The sequence below is a fragment of the Anguilla rostrata genome, unplaced genomic scaffold (genome assembly GCF_018555375.3).
Source record: "Anguilla rostrata isolate EN2019 unplaced genomic scaffold, ASM1855537v3 scaf1043, whole genome shotgun sequence".
NCBI lineage: Eukaryota > Metazoa > Chordata > Actinopteri > Anguilliformes > Anguillidae > Anguilla > Anguilla rostrata.
Genome location: NW_026986387.1, coordinates 1119 through 23090, shown reverse-complemented (window position 1 = coordinate 23090; position 21972 = coordinate 1119). Strand labels below are relative to the sequence as shown.

The following is a 21972-nucleotide window of genomic DNA, read 5'->3' as shown; positions in this document are numbered from 1 at the left end:
ACTAGCAGGATGTGCAGCTCCTCTGGGATAGCTGCTAGAGTCAGTGTCCAGATAGATAAAATAATACAGAGGTCATGAATTGCTCACTTGTACGCTGACTGAGGTTTTAGTGTCAGAGAACACTTAGATGGCAGCAGTAGAGTGTCTCTCTCTCCAGGGTGCAGTGTCTAGCGATAATTTCATATGAGCACACCCCAGTCAATACGCATATATGCTAAATTGTATTCACACAAACATTCAGGTTACAGTTTTTGAAAATGAATGAAATCAGGAAATTTGTTTTCTTCCCTGTGACAAAATGCAAACCCTTACACAGCCACAACAGTTAAGGTCACACAGTACACAGCACTACTCACCCCAGTCTCTGTAGTTTACAGTTTGGACTCATCAGTCCAGCACAGAGCAGCTTCACTCCTGAATCTCCCAGGTTATTGTCCCTCAGGTCCAGATCTCTCAGGGTTGAGTTTGATGACTGGAGAGCTGAGGCCACAATATCACAGGACTCCTCTGTGAGGTCACAGCTGTTCAGTCTGCAGAGAGTTAATATAGTATATTATGAATATTGTTTCTTTACTGTCAATTTTTGTTTAATACCACAATTAAAAATAAAGAAAACATTTCACCACTTCAACTAAATTTCATTTATTTCAGACATGCACTTGATAAGATGAATGTATGCTCACGAGAGAAACGGCTCCACAGCCAACAAGTCCCTGCTCTCTCGTGCACTCTGTGTGCTGTAATCCTTTCTCTCTCCCTATGAAAGTCCTGTAATGTCTACTCTGTGGGGTCTGTGTCACATCCAAGGTGTATGGCTATTTAGTGTATAACACAGGACACCATAAAGAATGCACTGACTTTCTGAGGGCTGTATTGTAATGTACCACCCAACCCTTCCAAGCATCTAAAATACATTTTTAACATTCCAAGCGTTCGCTCAATCATTGAGCAATAAAACGCACGTTGGTGGTGTGCTGGCTTAATGTATGGAGAAAGTAGTAAAGGATGAACACTTTTTTTGACTGTTCCCAGGCTTTTCACTGAAGCCTCCCTGCTCTCATAGGGGTGAGCGCAGTTGTTATAATTACAAATTTCACAAATAATTCATCTTCAGTTTGATGACAGAATGTAATTCATTCAGTATTAGAAATAATCCACTTCACTGAGGCTACTGTGTCAGTTTAGTCACATGATCAGTTCTAAATGACGCTGTTAGCTCCATACAGATGCACTGCAAAAATAGCTGCCATTGGACTGCGTAAATGAGCACAGCTCGCATTTGAAACAGTCAAACTGAAATTAAATATTTCTCACATCTGTGTCATGCATTCACATATGTGCCGCATTCATAACGCCACCAAAATAGCAAAATGTGCTGTCAGTTAAGACCTGGTCTGGACTGGTTTAAATGGAAACTAATGAACGCTGGTGCAAAACTGCCCTAGTAAGAGAGAGACTAAGCACCAAGGATACTGAACTGCTTTCTGTTTCCATGCGTCCATTCTACCTGCCTCGGGAATTTCCGCAGATTTTTGTGACTGTGGTCTATATTCACCCCAAGGCAAACGAAAGCATCGCCTCTGAACTGATCCTACAGATTGTGCAGAAACTACAGTTGCTGTCCCCCGATGCTCCTAATTTAATTCTGGGAGACTTCAACCACTGTTCGCTGGACAAAACTCTCAGGAGCTTTTACAAATATGTGTCTTGCCCCACCAGAAATGGCAAGATACTAGACCAGTGTTATGGCTCAATTCAAGGAGCTTACAAATCCGTCCTACTCCCCCCGCTGGGCACGGCTGACCACAACTGTGTGCAACTTACTCCAGCATATCACACATGCCTACAGAGGGGGAAAGTGTTCACCAGAAAGGTGAAACTGGTCGGAGGAGGCAACGCTGACGCTGCAAGGCTGTCTGGACTGCACGGCATGGGAGGAGTTCATCGAATCATCTCAGGACATTAACAAACTCACAGAAGTGGTCAGCTCATGGGTCTCATATTGCGAGGACATTGTTATCCCTGAAAAGGTAGTTAAGATCTATCCGAACAGTAAACCCTGGGTGAGTAAACACCTTAAAGTGTTATTAAACAAGTAAAAACGTGCATTTAAGCAAGATAATTTCTCTGAGCTAAATGTTTTACAAAAAGAGATTAAACGTGAAATTAAGAGGGCTAAATTGGGCTACAAACAAAAGGTTGAATTCAAACTGAGCAAGAACAGTTTAGGCTCAGCCTGGGACAGTGTCAGGACCATGGTTGGGTTAAATGACAAAGTAAAGAAAAGGGTGGCTTTAGAAGGCTTTCCATCAGATCTGGATCTGGCTCATGAATTTAATATGTTTTATTCAAGATTTGATGTGCATGATTTTAGCAACGAAACTGCTGTTTTAAAACACAACCTACTGAACTCTAGTCAATCTGTCTCTTCCTTTTCTGTACACAGTGTTGTGAATACTTTTAAACATGTAAAGCCGAACTAGCCCTGGCCCTGATAACAGAGCCGATGCTGTCCCGACAGTGTGATCAAATAGGCCCTATTTTTAATTATATTTTTAATATGTCATTCTGTCAGCAAACGGTCCCTGAACTATGGAAACAATCTACAATAGTTCCCAGTGCAAAAAATAGCCACCCTAAGACTCTGAATGACTACAGGCCTGTAGCCATGACCTCTCTTGTTATGAAATCATTTGAAAAGTTGATTAAAAAGGAACTTCTGGATAGGACGAAGCATCATCTCGACCCGTTACAGTCTGCATATCGAACCAACGGGGGGGTCCAGGATGAAACTATAACTCTGCTCAACTTCATCTATAAGCACTTAGAGGGTAGTAAGAACCATGCCAGACTGTTGTTCGTGGACTTCTCATCAGCTTTTAACACCATACAGCCTCACCTGCTGGTGCAGAAGCTTGCTGAGCGTTTTGGGTTGGGCACTAACATTGTTGGCTGGATCTTGGACTTCCTCACCAACAGATCTCAGAGAGTGAGAGTGAATGGACATTTCTCTGGACTAACTTTTACATCAACTGGCTCTCCCCAGGGCTGTGTCCTCTCTCCTCTCCTATATATCCTGTACACTAATGACTGCCGCAGTGAGTTTGAAAACCATCACATTGTGAAGTTTGCAGATGACACGGTTATAGTGAGCCTGCTGAAAGAGGAGGAAATGTCCCATGGGCCGGTCACAGATGATTTTTTAAGATGGTGTCAAGAAGCCTTTTTAGAATTAAATGTGACAAAGACCAAGGATATGTGTATTGATTTTAGACGTCATCACTCCAACCCTGTCAACACTAAATGAATGGTCAGGATGTAGAAATTGTTGAGTCATATAAGTACTTGGGCATCATAATTGATAATTAGCTGAGTTTTGATTGTAACACCAATATGTTGTGTAAAAAAAGCCAGCAGCGCCTATTCTGAATGAGGAAGCTGGCTAAGTTCAATGGTGACAGGTCCCTGATGACTTTGTGTTACACATCTTTTATTGAATCGATTTTTACTTTTTCTTTTATCTGTTGGTATGCTTATGTGTTGGTATGCGTTAATAAAGTTTTGGGGTAACACCCTTACTGTGTTACTCACTGGGCATATTTGTTAATTTCACTAGCAGGATGTGCAGCTCCTCTGGGATAGCTGCTAGAGCTATCCAGATGGATAAAATAATACAGAGGTCATGAATTGCTCACTTGTACGCTGACTGAGGTTGAAGTGTCAGAGAACACTTAGATGGCAGCAGTAGAGTGTCTCTCTCTCCAGGGTGCAGTGTCTAGCGATAATTTCATATGAGCACACCCCAGTCAATACGCATATATGCTAAATTGTATTCACACAAACATTCAGGTCACAGGTTTTGAAAATTAATGAAATCAGGAAATTTGTTTTCTTCCCTGTGACAAAATTCAAACCCTTACACAGACACAACAGTTAAGGTCACACAGTACACAGCACTACTCACCCCAGTCTCTGTAGTTTACAGTTTGGACTCATCAGTCCAGCACAGAGCAGCTTCACTCCTGCATCTCCCAGGGTATTGTCGTTGAGGTCCAGATCTCTCAGGGTTGAGTTTGATGACTGGAGAGCTGAGGCCACAATATCGCAGGACTCCTCTGTGAGGTTACAGTTGTTCAGTCTGCAGAGAGTTAATATAGTATATTATGAATATTGTTTCTTTACTGTCAATTTTTGTTTAATACCACAATTAAAAATAAAGAAAACATTTCACCACTTCAACTAAATTTCATTTATTTCAGACATGCACTTGATAAGATGAATGTATGCTCACGAGAGAAACGGCTCCACAGCCAACAAGTCCCTGCTCTCTCGTGCACTCTGTGTGCTGTAATCTCTTTCTCTCTCCCTATGAAAGTCCTGTAATGTCTACTCTGTGGGGTCTGTGTCACATCCAAGGTGTATGGCTATTTAGTGTATGTGGCAAACACGCCTGCCACAGGCCACCGAAGTGGCTTTCCTTGGGGCCCTCCAGCACAGAGACACAGGGAGAAGATGTTCAAAACAGTCCACATTTATTCCACGAGGGTTTGGCAAGATGGTAAAGCCAAATGAGCAGATGTAAACCAGTCATGACCGAAGCTCCTGATGTGGGTGGGGATGGCAGATTTAACCTGTGCGCAGTGATTACCTCACTACGCACAGGTGCAGCCACTCCTGTTCCTGGGTCCAATTAGCCTGGCCAATTATCTAATTATTAACCAATTATCCAATTGGCCAGGTCTAATTAGCTTGACCCAGGGCAGGTGTGGCTGCTTAAACCAGCCATCCCCACACCACATACCCCCAACGCCAAACTGAGGCCAGGGAGAATCCTGGCGAAGCCTACTCCCCCACCCCCACCCCCACACTCCCAACAAAGCCAAAAGACAACAAACAAAAAACACTCCAAACACGCTAAAAAATTAAAAAAAAAGTCAGGGGGGTGGCCCGGAACAGTCCAGTACATGCGGTGACCCTCCTTCGTACGACAAGGCAGCCCTTCTTCCTCCTCCCTCCTGGAGCACGGGAAGTCCTGGGCTGCTCTGCTGGCTGGTGGGGGCGTCACCGGCTTGGGCTGTTCCAGGGGCTGTGGTGGGGTGGCTGGGCTGGTGGGCTGGTGGACTGGCCTTGTGGTGCTGGGGCCCAGGAACCTCGTGGCTGTGGTGGCCGCCAGTCGGCTCTGCTGGCAGGCGGCTGCAGGCTTATCCCTCATGGGCTCCGGGCAAACCAACCAGGCCAAACAAAGAACGAAAAACAACCAAACGGACGAGAAAGGAAGCAAAAAGGCGCGGCCACCGCTGGGCGCCCGTGGCTGACCCGCCTTCCCGGCCAAGTCCAGCTCACGGCGCGACCACCTCTCGTGCACCGCCCGTCCCCTGACCTGCCTCCTCGGCCAGGTGCAGCTCCTCAGCGTCCCAGCTGAGGATTGCCTCCTTCCTCCCCTGGTCATCTTCCGCTCCCATTCTTGGCCCGGAGGATCCGCCCGAGCCTGGGCGGGAACACCTCAGCCGCCCTCGTCCAGTGTGCTTCCTGGCTGGCCCTCCTGTGCCTCTTGCTGTGCCGGAGGAGCCCACGTGGGCGCCATGTGGCAAACACGCTGCCACAGGCCACCGAAGTGGCTTTCCTTGGGGCCTCCAGCACAGAGACACAGGGAGAAGATGTTCAAAACAGTCCACATTTATTCCACGAGGGTTTGGCAAGATGGTAAAGCCAAATGAGCAGATGTAAACCAGTCATGACCGAAGCTCCTGAGTGGGTGGGGATGCAGATTTAACCTGTGCGCAGTGATTACCTCACTACGCACAGGTGCAGCCACTCCTGTTCCTGGGTCCAATTAGCCTGGCCAATTATCTAATTATTAACCAATTATCCAATTGGCCAGGTCTAATTAGCTTGACCCAGGGCAGGTGTGGCTGCTTAAACCAGCCATCCCCACACCACAGTGTATAACACAGCACACCACAAAGAATGCACTGACTTTCTGAGGGCTGTATTGTAATGTACCACCCAACCCTTCCAAGCATCTAAAATACATTTTTAACATTCCAAACGTCGCTCAATCATTGACCAATAAAAACAAGTTGGTGGTGGCTGGCTTAATGCATGGAGAAAGTAGTAAAGGATGAACACTTTTTTGACTGTTCCCAGGCTTTTCACTGAAGCCTCCTGCTCTCATGAAGCGCAGTTGTTATAATTACAAATTTCACAAATAATTCATCTCAGTTTGATGAAGAATGTAATTCATTCGGTATTAGAAATAATCCACTTCACTGAGGCTACTGTGTCAGTTTGTCACATGATCAGTTCTAAATGACGCTGTTAGCTCCATACAGACGCACTGCAAAAATAGCTGCCATTGGACTGCGTAAATGAGCACAGCTTGCATTTGAAACAGTCAAACTGAAATAAAATATTTCTCACATCTGTGTCATGCATTCACATGTGTGCCGCATTCATAACGCCACCAAAACAGAAAAATGTGCTGTGAGTTAAGACCTGGTCTGGACTGGTTTAAATGGAAACACATTATTCATCACCGAACTTGCGCATCTGGGCATACATAAAAACATTCTGTTACCGCTAAAAATTTGTATTCCGTCATTGCAACAAGATAAAGCCAACAATAGCCGAAGGCATGCCAGTACAGCTATGAAAAATACTTCTCACTGAACTCTAAAATAAAGAAGAGGAATGTAAGCGTTCATTGGTTGCTAAGTAGTCATTGTGTTTAATGCATCGGATGTGAGCTGAACTGGAACATAGTGGCGGACAGTTAAATTTGTTTTAATGTCGTCCAATTCCCATACAAGGAAACATTACATACTGTAGAGTACAGGAAAAGATACAAAAATTAATGATTACACATTTAGGTACTGTTCCACATTGTGTGATAATGTTTTTGCATTATTTGTAATTTAATACCAATGCTTCATCTTAAACCTTCAAAAGGGGCACATTTATATGCTTTATAAAAGAAAAAAAAACATTTCATTTATTTTTGGAGAGATTTTGGATACGTTTCAGGACACCTAGATATTTTAGGCCTCTGTACCGATGTAAATCTTGTAATTCCCACTTGAAAATGATGCAACAGTGAGTTTCTTCAGACAAAACAGTTGATTGTAGTGAAATACATGATTTACAGCAATGCATAATTTAGACATTTTGGATAGTTTTGGAGACACTGGATACACTGCTTAGTTTTTGCTTCATAAATCCATAGTAGTTCTACATATCCACCCTTAGATTTTATGAACTTGTGGTCAAGGAGTTTTTGATCCAGGACATGTATAGTGTAACCTGTTTTATATATGGGTTCTCTCAGTATTTCATTTCAAACTAACAAAGAGCAAATTCAATTTTGTTTTTTTTGCCTATTTCTTCCTACATTATGAATATAAACAAATCTTAGTTAGTATTGTAAATGGTACAGATGTCTTTCTTCATTTAAGCCATTATTCAAGTCTCTGTGATGCTCACGTCTGGAGTTATAAAGCTTTAAATAAGGTACCCCGTGAATGGGCAACGATTGGGCAGATTTGGCATGCGCACAAAGGGTTTAAATGAGGGCACTAACTGTTAAAATGATCCAGAAGTTATCATTTATACCAAATTTCACTTCCCAGACAATTTTATTGTACTTTACTCTCACTAGAAATATTAAGTGTGAAAATACACTGTCAATCATCTATATTATTAATGACATAATACTCACATGGCCTTCCTGCAGATCCTGACTACTGGTACCAGTCTCTGACGACCTGCTGCTGATGTGTTGTAGGCCTTCAGGTCAAACTCATCCAGGATCTCCTCTGACATCAGTAACACAAAGGCCAGAGCTGAACACTGGTCTGGTTCCAGCTTTTTATCAGAAAGTTTTCCTGATCTCAGGGAATTCTGGATTTCCTCCACTAGAGAGTTGTCATTCAGTTCACTGAGACAGTGGAACAGATTGATGGTCCTCTCTGCTGAAGATTCCTCTCTGATACATCGCTTAATGTACTGGACTGTTTCCTTAATGCTCTGTGATCTGCTTTCTGTCTGTGTCTGTAGGTCTGGTCCAGGTGATCTGCTTCCTGTCTGTGTCAGTAGTCCTCTGAAGAGAATCTGACTGGAGTCCAGAGAGAGGCCAAGAAGGAATCTGAGGAAAAGGTCCAGGTGTCCATTCTGACTCTCTAAAGCCTGATCCACTGCAGTCCTGTGTAACTCAGACAGCTCCACTCTCTCACTGTGAGACTTTGATTTTTCTGCTCTGAGTACATTTCTGTTCCCATTTACACATGAATGAAACACAAACAAGGCAGCCAGATACTCCTGAATGCTCAAATGCACAAAGCAGTAGACCTTCTCCTGATACAACCCACACTCCTCTTTAAAGATCTCTGTGCACACCCCAGAGTACACTGAAGCTTCACTGATATCAATGCCACTCTCTCTCAGGTCCTCTTCATAGAATATCAGATTGCCCTTTTCCAGCTGTAGAAAAGCCAGCTGCCCCAGTTTCAGGATGATTTCTGTATCTGATGCTGACATCTTCTTTGTGTCTGTCTCATCAGTGCCATGATACTTCTGATTCTTCACATTAGTCTGAATTAGCAGGAAGTGTGTGTACATTTCAGTCAGAGTTTTAGGCAGATCTCCACTCTCTGTTTCACCCAACATTGTCCCCAGAACAGTTGCAGAAATCCAGCAGAAGACTGGTATGTGACACATGATGTAGAGACTCCTGGATGACTTTATGTGTGAGATAATTCTGCTGGCCTGGTTCTGATCTCTGATTCTCTTCCTGAAGTACCCTCCTTCTGTGGGCATTGAACCCGGACCTCTGTCACTCGGTGGACACACTCAGGAGGGATCTGATTGGCTGCTGCTGGTCGGGAGGTGATCCAGAGGAGAGCAGAGGGAAGCAGATTCCCCTTAATGAGGTTGGTCAGCAGCACATCCACTGATGATGATTCGGTTATATCACAGCAGATCTCATTACCTTGGAAATCTAGAGGAAGTCGACACTCATCCAGACCATCAAAGATAAACACCACTTTGACCTCATCACCTTCAACACTTTGGCTCTCTTTCAGTTGTGGAAAGTAGTGCTGCAGAAGTTGCATCAGACGATGCTCTTTCTCTTCAAATTCAGATCTCGGAAAGGAAGAGTGAAGATGAAATCTATGTCCTGATTGGCTTTTCCTTCTGCCCAGTCCAGAATGAACTTCTGCACAGAGACAGTTTTCCCAATGCCAGCGATGCCCTTTGTAAGCACAGTTCTGATGGGTTCCTCTTGTCCAGGTAAAGGCTTAAAGATGTCATTGCAGAGGATTGCAGTCTCCTGTGTGGTTTGTCTCTTGGATGCTGTCTCAATCTGTCTGACCTCGTGTTCATTATTGACCCCCCCACTTCCTCCTTTTGTCATGTAGAGCTCTGTATAGATCTCATTGAGGAGGGTTGGGTTGCTCTGCTTTGCTAAACCTTCAAATATGCATTCAAATTTCCTCTTTAGATGAGCTTTAAGTGAATTTTGGGCTATTTTTATGGATCCATCTGAAGAGAGGAAATATGAGAAACAATTATGTTTAAAATGTGATAAACATTTCCCATTCAATAACAGATTTTTTTAAAACTGCCAATAAAAATATTAATAGACTCATTCTTAACAGCATTTTACACACATCACAGTGTTACATAAGTCTAACAGTATGTTATGCCTCTCACACAGTGTTGTACACACCTCTCTCACAGTGTTACACACTTCTCACACAGTATTACATAACTCTGAAATATAATCCATCATAAATACATCATATCAGCAAGGAAGCACATTTGTACACTACGGATGAAGGGAAAAAACATTAAAACACTGAAAATGGGTTCAAATGTGCTTCTACACTTCATGTCTCAGGTTTTGTTACATGGTAATTTTAAAATATAATATTGTTATCCTGAGTGCTCTTTAGCCCTGGATACAACCTTGGGGCAGTCTGTCTAATGGGACAGTGGTTTAGTCACTGGCTTTTGAGCACAAGATTCCTGCTTTGAATCCCCCTCAGGGACATTTAATCTCATGTACATTTGCTTACCCCCATAATCACTGCTTCATGCTATAATTTCATTGAAATGCCTTTGTGTGCACATTGGTTGTGACACTTTCTATATGTAATGTTGTCAATGTAAAACACTATTATGAAAGTGTGGATGCTATAGCTAATTCCAGCATTTGAATAGACACACATTCGCAATGAGAGAAAACTCTTACTGCGCTGCTCATCTCTCTCCAGTGAGTCAGTGAGATCCTTCTGCTTCATGTTCCTCAGGATGTGGAGTGTGATCTTCAGAGACCTCTCACTGCCACAGGTCTCCAGCAACTTCTCAACTATGTACAGGGCCTCAGGATCCTTCTGCTCTCTCTCAGTGCATTCTGGGTAACCTTCAATTCGATGACTTTTGAACAATTCCTTCATCTTCATAAACTTAACCAGTACAGAAGGATCTTCAGACAGACTCTTAAAGCATTCTGGGCAATCCTGACTCAGATGGTTCTGAAACTGTTTCAACTTCTCATCCTTCTTCAGCTTCATCAAAGTGCGCAGGAGAGACTGAAATAAACACATGAAGAGGTGTGCTGTATCAGTGTGAAATAAACACATGAAGAGGTGTGCTGTATCAGTGTGAAATAAACACATGAAGAGGTGTGCTGTATCAGTGTGAAATAAACACATGAAGAGGTGTGCTGTATCAGTGTGAAATAAACACATGAAGAGGTGGGTTGGTGAGTATGTCAATTCATAATAATAGGACCATTAATCATATTATTATCAAATAATAATTAAATAAATGTTACAAAAATGTTACCAGATGGATAGATAGAATTTTGTCTTTGTTTTTTTCCCTACAAACACCTTTATTATTTAGGTTGGCCCAGTGCAAAATATTTAGTTACATGAATTTGGTAATTTTCTTACAGTATTTGAATATAAAATGTAGTAATATTTTATTAATTTTTATTATTATATTTAGAGATTTAGAGAAAAAAAAGAGTGAAAATATTTTGTTGGCTGAATACCTCAATATTAATGTAAGTCAATATTGTCAAATCAAAGTTAATACAACTTATTTATCGTTGCTCAGCCAACATAAAATAATTGTCGCTGGATCATAGAGTTTGTAGTGCACAGAACCTGAAAAGGGCTATTGTATACAGTTACTTTAAACGTTTTAGTTGGGAGAACCAAACTTTTTTTACAGCGTGTGTTGTATTACAGTTGCTCAAATAAACGCAACAGGATCCTTGTTTTGTGTTGAGTGTTTGTGACAGCCAGAAAAGAGAAATACAGATACTAGAGATACTACTTGTGCTAAATCATGAATTTCCATATAATAAAGGAGTTGCTCTGTGCAGTGCATTTAGTAAATGCTAACTGAACTGAATGCTTCCAGTTTAAAAGTCTCAGTTTGGAGTCTTCCTCTGCTGCCATTTGTGGGACCTGCTAAAGGAATCTGGACGTTCTGTGAGGCAGGGAGGATCAGGCAGCACTCCAGAACTGGATTTGATGTTAAGTTGTGTCTTTAGAGGAGTTAACCCCTTAAACCCCACTTAAAATCCAGGGCTTTTTGTAGGAACCTCCCCTGTCTTAAAGAAACCTCATTATCTCCATGCAGTACTGTTATCTCCATATATGAAACTATATGCAGTCCAGACATGGTTCAAAGCTTGAAATAATAATTTCTACCAAAATAACCCCTGATCGCACAGGAGTCTCGCTCTGTAAACATACAGGACATATTCATCCTGAAAAACAAAGAAGAAATGTTCGGTATTTTCTTTATTCTGTAGTGATTATATATACTTCAGTTACTGGATGAAACCAGATTTCTTTTTACAATCGTACCCCAGGATGTATACAACACCAATAAAAAAGTGGATTTAACAAAGCAGTAAAATTTGACATGCGTTTTCCCAAAGGTGGGCCCAGATATCCTGAAAACCTCTCCAGATTGGAATATTGTGTATATCTTTTTTCCCAGCCATGTTCCACCTCCAGATGCTAAATTAATAAGCACTAAAATAATACAATGCACCCAAACTTTAGAGAGTCTTTCTGCATTTTCACTGAGTTTAACATTAGCTATGTAAGGCAAAAATTCACTGCAAAAGGGCTGTATCACAAAATTCCACTGAAAAAGGACTCTGTCACGTCTGGTTTCTACTTGTGTTCAACTGCTACACACAGGTGGGGGCCATAAATGCCTAAAGGATGAGACCTGCAGCTAGGAAAGCAATCAATGCATCCTGCATGGGACTGTTTATCACACCGTTTATTGCGGAAGAGCAATCTTCTGCATCCTTCAGCCATCTTGCCCTTTTGAAGATAGGGCTCTGGACATACCAACTTGGGGATCAATGGACATACAGCTCACCCTCCTGCCACTTGCACATGCCAGGCGGACAAGGCGAGGCTGGACACCACTCACGTACAGTGCCACAGCACCTTCATATGGTGTCATTGGGTCAGGTCACCCTCAAACAGAATCCTAAATAACTCTGGGGCATGACATGTTCTGTAAATACAGTATGAGCTTTTATTAAAACATTTGAGGCAATATAAAATGTAATGAGGTGGAAGAGGCTTGGTTGGATGTGGGTCTGATGGTAATATGGAAAAGATGATAGGAATTAAGGTGTTTGAAGGATTGAGGAGTGAGGGGGATGAATTTGCCTACATAAGTGACTGGATTATAGAAGAACCACCACCTGGGGCCTCCACAAAAGAAAGGTATCAAAATCAATCTTCAGATCACGCGCCATCGTACAAAGTATCTTAATACTATCATTTGGATAATGGCTCCCCTGTATCTACAGGGGAAGAAGGGGGAAGGGGATCTCTGGTTGGTGGAGCCACAGTGCTACTTCTGTTCGGCCTTATTTGGGCAAATTGAGGGAAACGTGGAGTTTGGGAGGTGTGGTCGGGATGACATTTAAGGGGAGCAAGGAAGCAGATCTGGGAGAAGCCTGCTTATCAGATTCTCCGAGTACCATACTCTTGTCCGTATGGAAACATGCTGGGTATGTGACATATATGTGTGTTTATTAGAATGTATCTATGATAGAACTTAAATGTGTGAGAAGACTCTTATGTTTCAACTTTCTATATACATATATATATATATATATGTGTTTTCAGTATGATCCATAATTTAGTGAATAACCTTACTTTGTCCACAGCATCACCGGCCATATGCTAACCCACTAATATCAGTGCATACAAGCAGAGGTGCGGTGTCCCAGGGCACTGTGGTAAGTGTTCTTGAGCCTCGGAACTGATTACCTGAGTACAAGTCTAGTAACAAGTTTAAAGGCTTTAGACCTTAATATAAAAACCTCTGAGTACCAGTCTAGTAACAAGTTTAAAGGCTTTAGGCCTTAGTATAAACACCTCTGAGTGCAGTAAGGTTAAAGGATTAAGTTTCTAGCCTATGAGGAACAAATAAATGACCAGTGCTAAGCCGGGTGCATAGCCTAGGCTCCTAAGTTCCAGCCTGAAAGCAGAGTCTGATAAGTGCTGATACTAAACCCGGGTGCCTGGGTCCCACGGCGGTACACGTCTCAACCCCTCTGAGAGTGCAGCTGAGACTGTCCAGTATCTGTCCGGAGGGAACCACACCTTTAAGTCTCAGAGATGGAGGCCGGTACTAGTGGTCACTGGACCTCTGAGTACCGAGCCCGATGTAACGTCGCAACCTCTGGGTGCCATGGCAGATACAAGTCTCCACCCCTCTGATAGTGCAGCCCCAGGCTACAACAAGAATCTGGAATCTGCCACACGTGGAACCCATGTTAAAACCTCTCAGATTGGTGCAAAGTGTCATAGCACACAACTTCTGAATTTCTGAGGTGCTGGAACTGAGTCCTCGGGCCTAAACCACCTGTCCCAGTAACTCGGGCTAGAATACAGTATAATTACAATCCTTTGGCATTAGAGTCTGAAAGAAAGTAACCGAATGAGTTCAAGTTCCCAGGCACAAGGATACTGCCGAGCACTGAGGTGTATGTACTGTGTAACTCTAACAACCATAACAAATTGTCCCCTCATAACCCTGCCTCACCAGTAGGTATAAAACTTCCTTATAGCTACCTTGCTAACGACTCATCGGATGCACACGCAAAATGACATGTATAGAAGTGCACTTGTTTAAAACCACAAAATTCTGCTTATATATCTCCTTCGCTAGTGGCTCACTGGGTAGCATGGCTGCCTGCAGCACTTTTGGAAGTGTGCAGGCAGCTTCGAGCCCCCCTCTGACTCATGAAAACCTCTCGGTCATTACACTGCCTTGCTGGACAACTAAAAATAAAACATTGTTTTTGCACCTGTATAATCTTGCCGGGAAAGTCACTCATATTTCTGCATTTACACAACTACAAATAAAATATACCCACACTTTACACAGTTCCACGTTTGGCATTTTTGGTATCACAAGGAGGAAAATGACAAATATATAAAATCGAATCATTAACTATTTATAATAATATAGTGCCCTTTATAGTACTTCAGTATCTTTTATGCAAAGCATTTGCCAATAGTCAAAGCTCTACTAAAGTGTGCGCTAAGCTTCCACTCATGCGCTACGTGAAAACGCAAAGTGAAAGTAAGTCAGTACGCAGTAGAATAGCTAAGCTGTAGTTTCAGCTAAAAGGACGGCGTAAGCTACGTTCGAAAGCTACAGTATGTAAATGAGCTTCAAGAACTCAACACTGTATGATTACTGTAAGGTATATGAGGCTTCCAAACAGGGGCAAAAGTCACGATGGGTAGATCTTAGAGAGGGTAGCAGTAGTTTGCTTTTAGGTCATTTACTTGGCACTGGAAAGTCTAATTACAATATTTTTTTTTGATCATAATGTAAAAAGTAGTTAATTTTTTTAGAAAAACCAAACATTTTGCTTTTGACAATCTATCTAAGTGCATAGCTGAAAATCTGATATAGTACATAGAAGCTGACATAAATCTGTCTCTTAGCTATTTTTTTTAAAAGACCTCTTATGGAAATGAAGTAGATACCCTAATTGACTTAACACAGGGAATGTATGGTAACATGAAATGTGTGCTGTAGTAAAAAATAGAGTTTGAATGTCCTTAGCTTAGGTGTATGTAAACGTTTGGCCTCAACTATGTATTCTATATATGGTATATGATACATGCATTATATATTCAAATGAAACTTACAATACAAATAAAACACAAATGAATTAAAAACAATTGGAAAAAAAAAACAGAACTCACCTGTCTTGTGAAAGATAATTTCTCTGAACTCGTCTCTTCTAAAAAGCAGGACTGGAGAAACTGCAGTATCCTGCAAACAAAACAGCTTCCAGTTAAACTCATCCTCAAACTGCAGCTCTAACTCACACCACATGGAGACAGAGCTTCCAGTTAAACTCATCCTCTTACTGCAGCTCTAACTCACAGCACATGGAGACAGAGCATCCAGTTAAACTCATCCTCTTACTGCAGCTCTAACTCTCAGCACATGGAGACAGAGCTTCCAGTTAAACTCATCCTCTTACTGCAGCTCTAACTCACAGCACATGGAGACAGAGCTTCCAGTTAAACTCATCCTCTTACTGCAGCTCTAACTCACAGCACATGGAGACAGAGCTTCCAGGTAAACTCATCCTCTTACTGCAGCTCTAACTCACAGCACATGGAGACAGAGCTTCCAGTTAAACTCATCCTCTTACTGCAGCTCTAAATAATATCAATAATAATAATAATATTTATAATAAATATAACCTAGATCTAACCCCACCTAGATCTGAAAGTCTTAATACACCCACCGATAACAGAAAGGTGCCAGTAACACTGAAGTATAATTAAACAGTACTGTCAATTTGAACCTCTTTAATTACCTTTGGTCACTTGTGACCTCTCCTCTGAATGCGAATGGAAGATCCATTGAACCATCACTCTTCATAGACAGACAGCCGGGTACAGGTGACCCCGCTCTTTCTACCTGGACCCTGTGAACAAAACATGGAGACACAACATCCAGTTAAACTCCTTTTACAGCAGCTCTAACTTACAGCACATGGAGACAGAGCTTCCAGTTAAACTCATCCTCTTAATGCAGCTCTAACTCACAGCACATGGAGACAGAGCTTAGAGTTAAACTCATCCTCTTACTGCAGCTCTAACTCACAGCATATGGAGATAGGGCTTCCAGTTAAACTCATCCTCTTACTGCAGCTCAAACTCACAGCACATGGAGACAGAGCTTAGAGTTAAACTCATCCTCGTACTGCAGCTCTAACTTACAGCACATGGAGACAGAGCATCCAGTTAAACTCATCCTCTTACTGCAGCTCTAAATCACAGCAATAATAATAATATTTATAATAAATATAACCTAGATCTAACCCCACCTAGATCTGAAAGTCTTAATACACCCACCGACAACAAAAAGGTGCCAGTAACATTGACGTATAATTAAACAGTACTGTCAATTTGAACCTCTTTAATTACCTTTGGTCACTTGTGACCTCTCCTCCGAATGTGAATGGAAGATCCATTGAACCATCACTCTTCATAGACAGACAGCTGGGTACAGGTGACCCTGCTCTTTCTACCTGGACCCTGTGAACAAAACATGGAGACACAACATCCAGTTAAATTTCTTTTACAGCAGCTCTAACTCACAGCACAAGAAGACAGAGCTTCCAGTTAAACTCATCCTCTTACTGCAGCTCTAACTCACAGCACAAGAAGACAGAGCTTCCAGTTAAACTCATCCTCTTACTGCAGCTCTAACTCACAGCACATGGAGACAGAGCTTCCAGTTAAACTCATCCTCTTACTGCAGCTCTAACTCACAGCACATGGAGACAGAGCTTCCAGTTAAACTCATCATCTTACTGCAGCTCTAACTCACAGCACATGGAGACAGAGCTTCCAGTTAAACTCATCCTCTTACTGCAGCTCTAACTCACAGCACATGGAGACAGAGCTTCCAGTTAAACTCATCCTCTTACTGCAGCTCTAAATCATAGCAATAATAATAATATTTATAATAAATATAACCTAGATCTAACCCCACCTAGATCTGAAAGTCTTAATACACCCACCGATAACAGAAAGGTGCCAGTAACACTGAAGTATAATTCAACAGTACTGTCAATTTGAACCTCTTTAATTACCTTTGGTCACTTGTGACCTCTCCTCTGAATGCGAATGGAAGATCCATTGAACCATCACTCTTCATAGACAGACAGCTGGGTACAGGTGACCCTGCTCTTTCTACCTGGACCCTGTGAACAAAACATGGAGACACAACATCCAGTTAAACTCCTTTTACAGCAGCTCTAACTTACAGCACAAGAAGACAGAGCTTCCAGTTAAACTCATCCTCTTACTGCAGCACTAACTCACAGCACATGGAGACAGAGCTTCCAGTTAAACTCATCCTCTTACTGCAGCTCTAACTGACAGCACAAAAAGACAGAGCTTCCAGTCAAACTCATCCTCTTACTGCAGCTCTAACTCACAGCACATGGAGACAGAGCTTCCAGTTAAACTCATCCTCTTACTGCAGCTCAAACTCACAGCACATGGAGACAGAGCTTAGAGTTAAACTCATCGTCGTACTGCAGCTACAACTCACAGCACATGGAGACAGAGCTTCCAGTTAAACTCATCCTCTTACTGCAGCTCCATTCAAATATTCAAATAAGCTTTATTGGCATGACGTACATACATATACATATTGCCAAAGCGTAGCTACAACAAACAATAAACATATGAACAGAGTACAAATATGTGTGTGTGGGGGTATTTGTGTATGTTAGTAGGTGTAATGTGAAGTGCAAATTTGGTGAAACAGTGAATATAAAATTTAACAATAATGAAGAAAACCATCCAAAAATTCATTTAAAAAAAAGATTTTGTAATTGCTGATGTGTTATAATTACTCACTGTCCCTTAGTTTGTGGCAAGTGGCAGTGTATTGCGCAGCCAAAGCCACACATTCTCTCCTCTCTCCCAAGAGGAATGGCAGCTTCTCTACCTCTGATACTGTCTCGAATTGAGGGTAGATTTCTTTTTATTTTGAAGAAGTATTGTCTTCTTGCCTCACTGTATTTTTCACATTGTGTCAGAAAATGCAGCTCTGTCTCCACTGCCCCCTGATTGCAGTGGGAGCACAGCCTGTCCTCTCTGGGCAGCCAGGTCTGCCGGTGTCTACCGGTCTCAATGGCCAGGCTGTGATCACTGAGTCTATTTTTTGTCAATGTTCTCCTTGTTTTTGTTTCTTTCACTGTGGTCAGGTAATCTGCCACAGTGTACTCTCTTTTTAGGGCCCGATAGCATTCTAATTTGCTTTGTGTTTTTGTTTGTGTGTCCCAATAGGTGATGTAATTTTCTTTATGTTTTGCTATAATTTGGTTGACTCTAATTAATTGTATAGAGCTGTCTTGGGGCTGCTTTGCGTTAGGGGTGGTTAGTGAACTAAGCCTCAAGACTAGCTGGCTGAGGTGGCTCTTCTCTGGGCTCATCTCTTGGTATTTCAGGGCCTTGTAATGATACGACTGGGGGTCGCTGTTTTTGAGGTGATTCCAAAATTTAACTGCCCTTTTTGGATGTTAATCAATAGTGGATATTGCCCTAATTCAGCCCTGCATGCATTGTTTGGTACTATTCTCTGGACATGGAGGATGTCTTTACAAAGTTCTGCATGCAGGGTTTCTATGGGGTGTTTGTTCACTGCAGCTCTAACTCTCAGCACATTAAATATCTGGTTCACGCATTTGTACCTCTTTCTGTCAGTGCTGACGGTTCCTCCTTTGGTGTCTGGCTCCTCTGAGAGACTCATTTTATAAACAGCGCCCTCTATCTCAGGAGACTGGAACACATCTGACCAGTTCAGACCACACGTGGGTTCTATCCCAAACCAGCCCAGCTGTAAACACACAAAATGAGAACACACTGAACACACAGAGACACGCATATACAACACGCCGCGGTGTTGACAGTAAGCAATCCAGAACTGAAATGGGCCCTAAACATGTTCTAAACAGCCACCTCAAATGTTTTTGCACCATTGATAATGATGAACAATTGTATTGCATGAATGTCAGTGGTAAACTATATATTGATTGTCCAACTTGCTAAATACTTTTCATTAAGGATTCAATGGAATCAACCAAAATTTTTCAGATCATAGTTATTTCCAGAAATTAAGTGTCACAATTATCGACACCCTTGGGTTCATTGAAATAGTCATTTATTTTCCTTTACATGTTTCACTTGTTTTATTACTATTACTATATTATGTATACTACATATGCTACAGTATGTACACTATGTAGACTATGTATACTTGGCTTTTTCTGCTTCTTTTGTACTCACTTTCTGCTGCTGTAACACCCGAATTCTCTCTCCCCCCCGGGGATTAATAAAGTGTCATCTTATCTTATCTTTTCTTATCTTATCAGTAGTTTGTTAACCCTCCCCTTGTAAGGATAACGACACTGAGTCTTATTATATAATGTCTAATAAGACTGGAGAACACATCGGGAGAGATCCTTCCTCCATCTACTTCTTTAATACCTCTGGGTCTTTGCTTCAGAACTGTCCTGTTCAATTAAAACTGCAGGTTTCCAATATAGTTCAAGTCTGGAGACTGTAGCCATTGCAAAATGTGGCTTAAGTGGTTAATTAATGAGTTATTTGTGAACATTAATGTGTGATCAAGGTCACTGTTTTGCTGGAAGATCCACTAGCCACTTTCAGTCTGCTGGCAGAGGCAACTAGTTTTTTTGGCTAAAATGTCCTGGTACCTGGGTAGAGTTCATGATGCTATTGTCCTTAACAAGGGCCCCAGGACCAGTGGGAGCAGAACAGCCCCATAACATTAAAGATCTCCCACCGTATTTAACAGCAGGTATGTGGCTTGTTTCTGTACACACCTCCCTAAATCAACACCAAACCCATATCCTTTGTATTATATACCGGCCACTTTATTAGGTATACCTGCTTGTTAATGCAAATACCCTACTCCACCAAACAGCAAATCATGTGACTGCAACTCAATATATAAAGTATGCAGACACAGTGAAGATGTTCAGTTTTTTGTTTGAGCAAATATTGTAATGGACAAGATGTGTGATCTAAGCGACTTTGACTGTGGCATGACTGTCTGTGCCAGATGGATGGTGCCAGACGTAGTGGTTTCAGCATCACTGAAACAGCTGCCCTCCTGGGATTTTCATGCAGCACAGTCTCTAGAGTTTACAGAGAATGGTGTGATAAACAAAAAAACACCTTGTTAATGAGAGATCAAAGGAGAATGGGCAGACTAGTTCAAGCTAACAGAAAGGCCACAAATGAAATAACAGCTATGCTTGGCCAAAGAGCTCTAATGTCATCACTCTGGAGCACAGTAGATGAGACAATTTAGATTCTTGAAACTGTCAATTACTCCCAGTAAAACCATGTTTCCTGAAACCATTCCAAATAACCTTTCGGCATGGAGGCAGCATCTAATTTTGGAGCATCTAAATGTAGCAATTAATAGAAACTTGGTGACCCCCCGATGCAGCCAAGTTCTGTAATTCTCCAACTGTGGCCACTGGATTGTTCTTTGCTCCCTGAACCATCTACCTCACTGAGCATGGGGCTAAGATACACTAGCGCCCTCTACTGGACAGGTTTAACTCTACTCCAGTGGTTTTAAATTGATTCATATTTGGTCTCACAGTAGCAAGTCGTATATTTCTTTGTTTAGTTTTTGACCCATTTCCTTATTTTTGAAGGTCAACAACCATTTTTTTTCTTCATTTGTGAGTTTGTTGCTTTAGATGAAAAATGGATTTCATAAACAGCTTGCCTCAGTTATAAACTCCAGTGAAGCAGAATGCAATGGAAGAGCATGACAGTTCCTTTGGCCTGAGATCAGCATAATGTCTGTTATACATGCGGGTGTTGATCACTGTTAGATTTTATTTACATACATTTAACAAACACGAACATGCTCGTTAGAAATCTTCTTGGAAAACATCCAAAAACGACCCAAATCAATAATTCATGAAAGTAAATCATTATTTCTTCTTAAGCTACACCCCAGCTAGACCTCTCCGTTCTGCTGCCACATGTCGCCTGGTCCCTGCCCCGGCTCGCACCAGCACCCGGTCACGCCTCCTGTCTGTTCTAGCCCCACGGTGGTGGAATGACCTTCCTGTGCAAGTCAGAACAGCAGAGACCCTGGCCGTCTTCAAACGTAGACTGAAGACTCACCTCTTCAAGCTACATCTCACCTCATCACCCCCCACTACCCTCTAACATTTTTTTTTTTCTAAAAAAAAAAAAAAAAAAAAAAAAAAAAATAGGGTGTACAATTCACACTTTTTGCAAAGTTATACCTATTGTAGCTCTCTTGCAGGAATGTTGTAAAGCGCTTGTCTCTGAGTTTTGTAATGCACTTGTTGTAAGTCGCTCTGGATAAGAGCGTCTGCTAAGAACCTATAATGTAAAGTAAGCCCAATTTTATCTCATAAAAGTCATTTTATCGTGTATTCTCGTTTCTAAGTAGTTGTAATTCGATTCGAAATCGCTGCAGTACAATTTATGTTGTATTTCAATTTCAACTTCAATCCAACTCAGGCAAAACGTAAATTCGGTCTGACGTGCTGGCTTTAAAATCAGACACTTTCGTCATTTAAGTAGACCTACATGCACAGATACATGCTGCCATCTTGTGGTTCACACAAGAAACGGCGTCTTAATGCAACTACAACCGCAGTTCTTTTCAGTTCTTGCTACTATTAAAGTAGTTGTTGTTAAAGTAGTTTGATAATGTATTATCATTGAAACTTGTACGAATTCAATAGAACAGAATTAATTGGTAAGGACATGGCCACTAGGTCTTTGTGAATTGAAACTAGTCAGAGTTGGACAGCAAATATGCAAATAAATATCCTTTAGGCATCTT

General features: G+C 41.8%; 2 protein-coding genes across 7 annotated transcripts in view; both read right to left on the bottom strand.

Moving 5' to 3' along the window:
• LOC135247033 (NACHT, LRR and PYD domains-containing protein 3-like) overlaps positions 1–8790 on the bottom strand; it is a 34376-nt gene extending 25586 nt beyond the window's left edge. For 2 of the 3 annotated variants that reach the window (XM_064320329.1, XM_064320332.1), the window contains exons 1-3: positions 7715–8790; positions 3965–4138; positions 357–530 (exon numbers count right to left, since the gene is read on the bottom strand). In XM_064320329.1, the coding sequence (XP_064176399.1) occupies positions 357–530; positions 3965–4138; positions 7715–8712 (1346 nt within the window). In that variant the 5' untranslated portion in view covers positions 8713–8790. The remainder of the gene's footprint in view (positions 1–356; positions 531–3964; positions 4139–7714) is intronic. The other variant, XM_064320331.1, reaches the window with a different exon arrangement.
• Positions 8791–8823: 33 nt separating this feature from the next.
• Positions 8824–19196, bottom strand: LOC135247034 (NACHT, LRR and PYD domains-containing protein 3-like). 4 transcript variants are annotated; one of them, XM_064320333.1, is made up of 7 exons: positions 18797–19196; positions 17186–17296; positions 16515–16625; positions 15902–16012; positions 15276–15345; positions 10250–10589; positions 8824–9537 (listed from the first exon to the last, which is right to left on the bottom strand). In XM_064320333.1, exons 1-7 carry the CDS (start codon positions 18988–18990, stop codon positions 9107–9109), a joined length of 1368 nt encoding a protein of 455 aa, XP_064176403.1. In that variant the 5' UTR covers positions 18991–19196; the 3' UTR covers positions 8824–9106. The 4 variants fall into 4 exon arrangements, with proteins under 4 accessions (XP_064176403.1, XP_064176404.1, XP_064176405.1 ...); XM_064320334.1 differs by lacking the exon at positions 15902–16012 and having other exon boundaries at positions 18797–19195; XM_064320335.1 differs by lacking the exon at positions 16515–16625 and having other exon boundaries at positions 18797–19195.
• Between the last annotated feature and the right edge of the window lie 2776 nt (positions 19197–21972).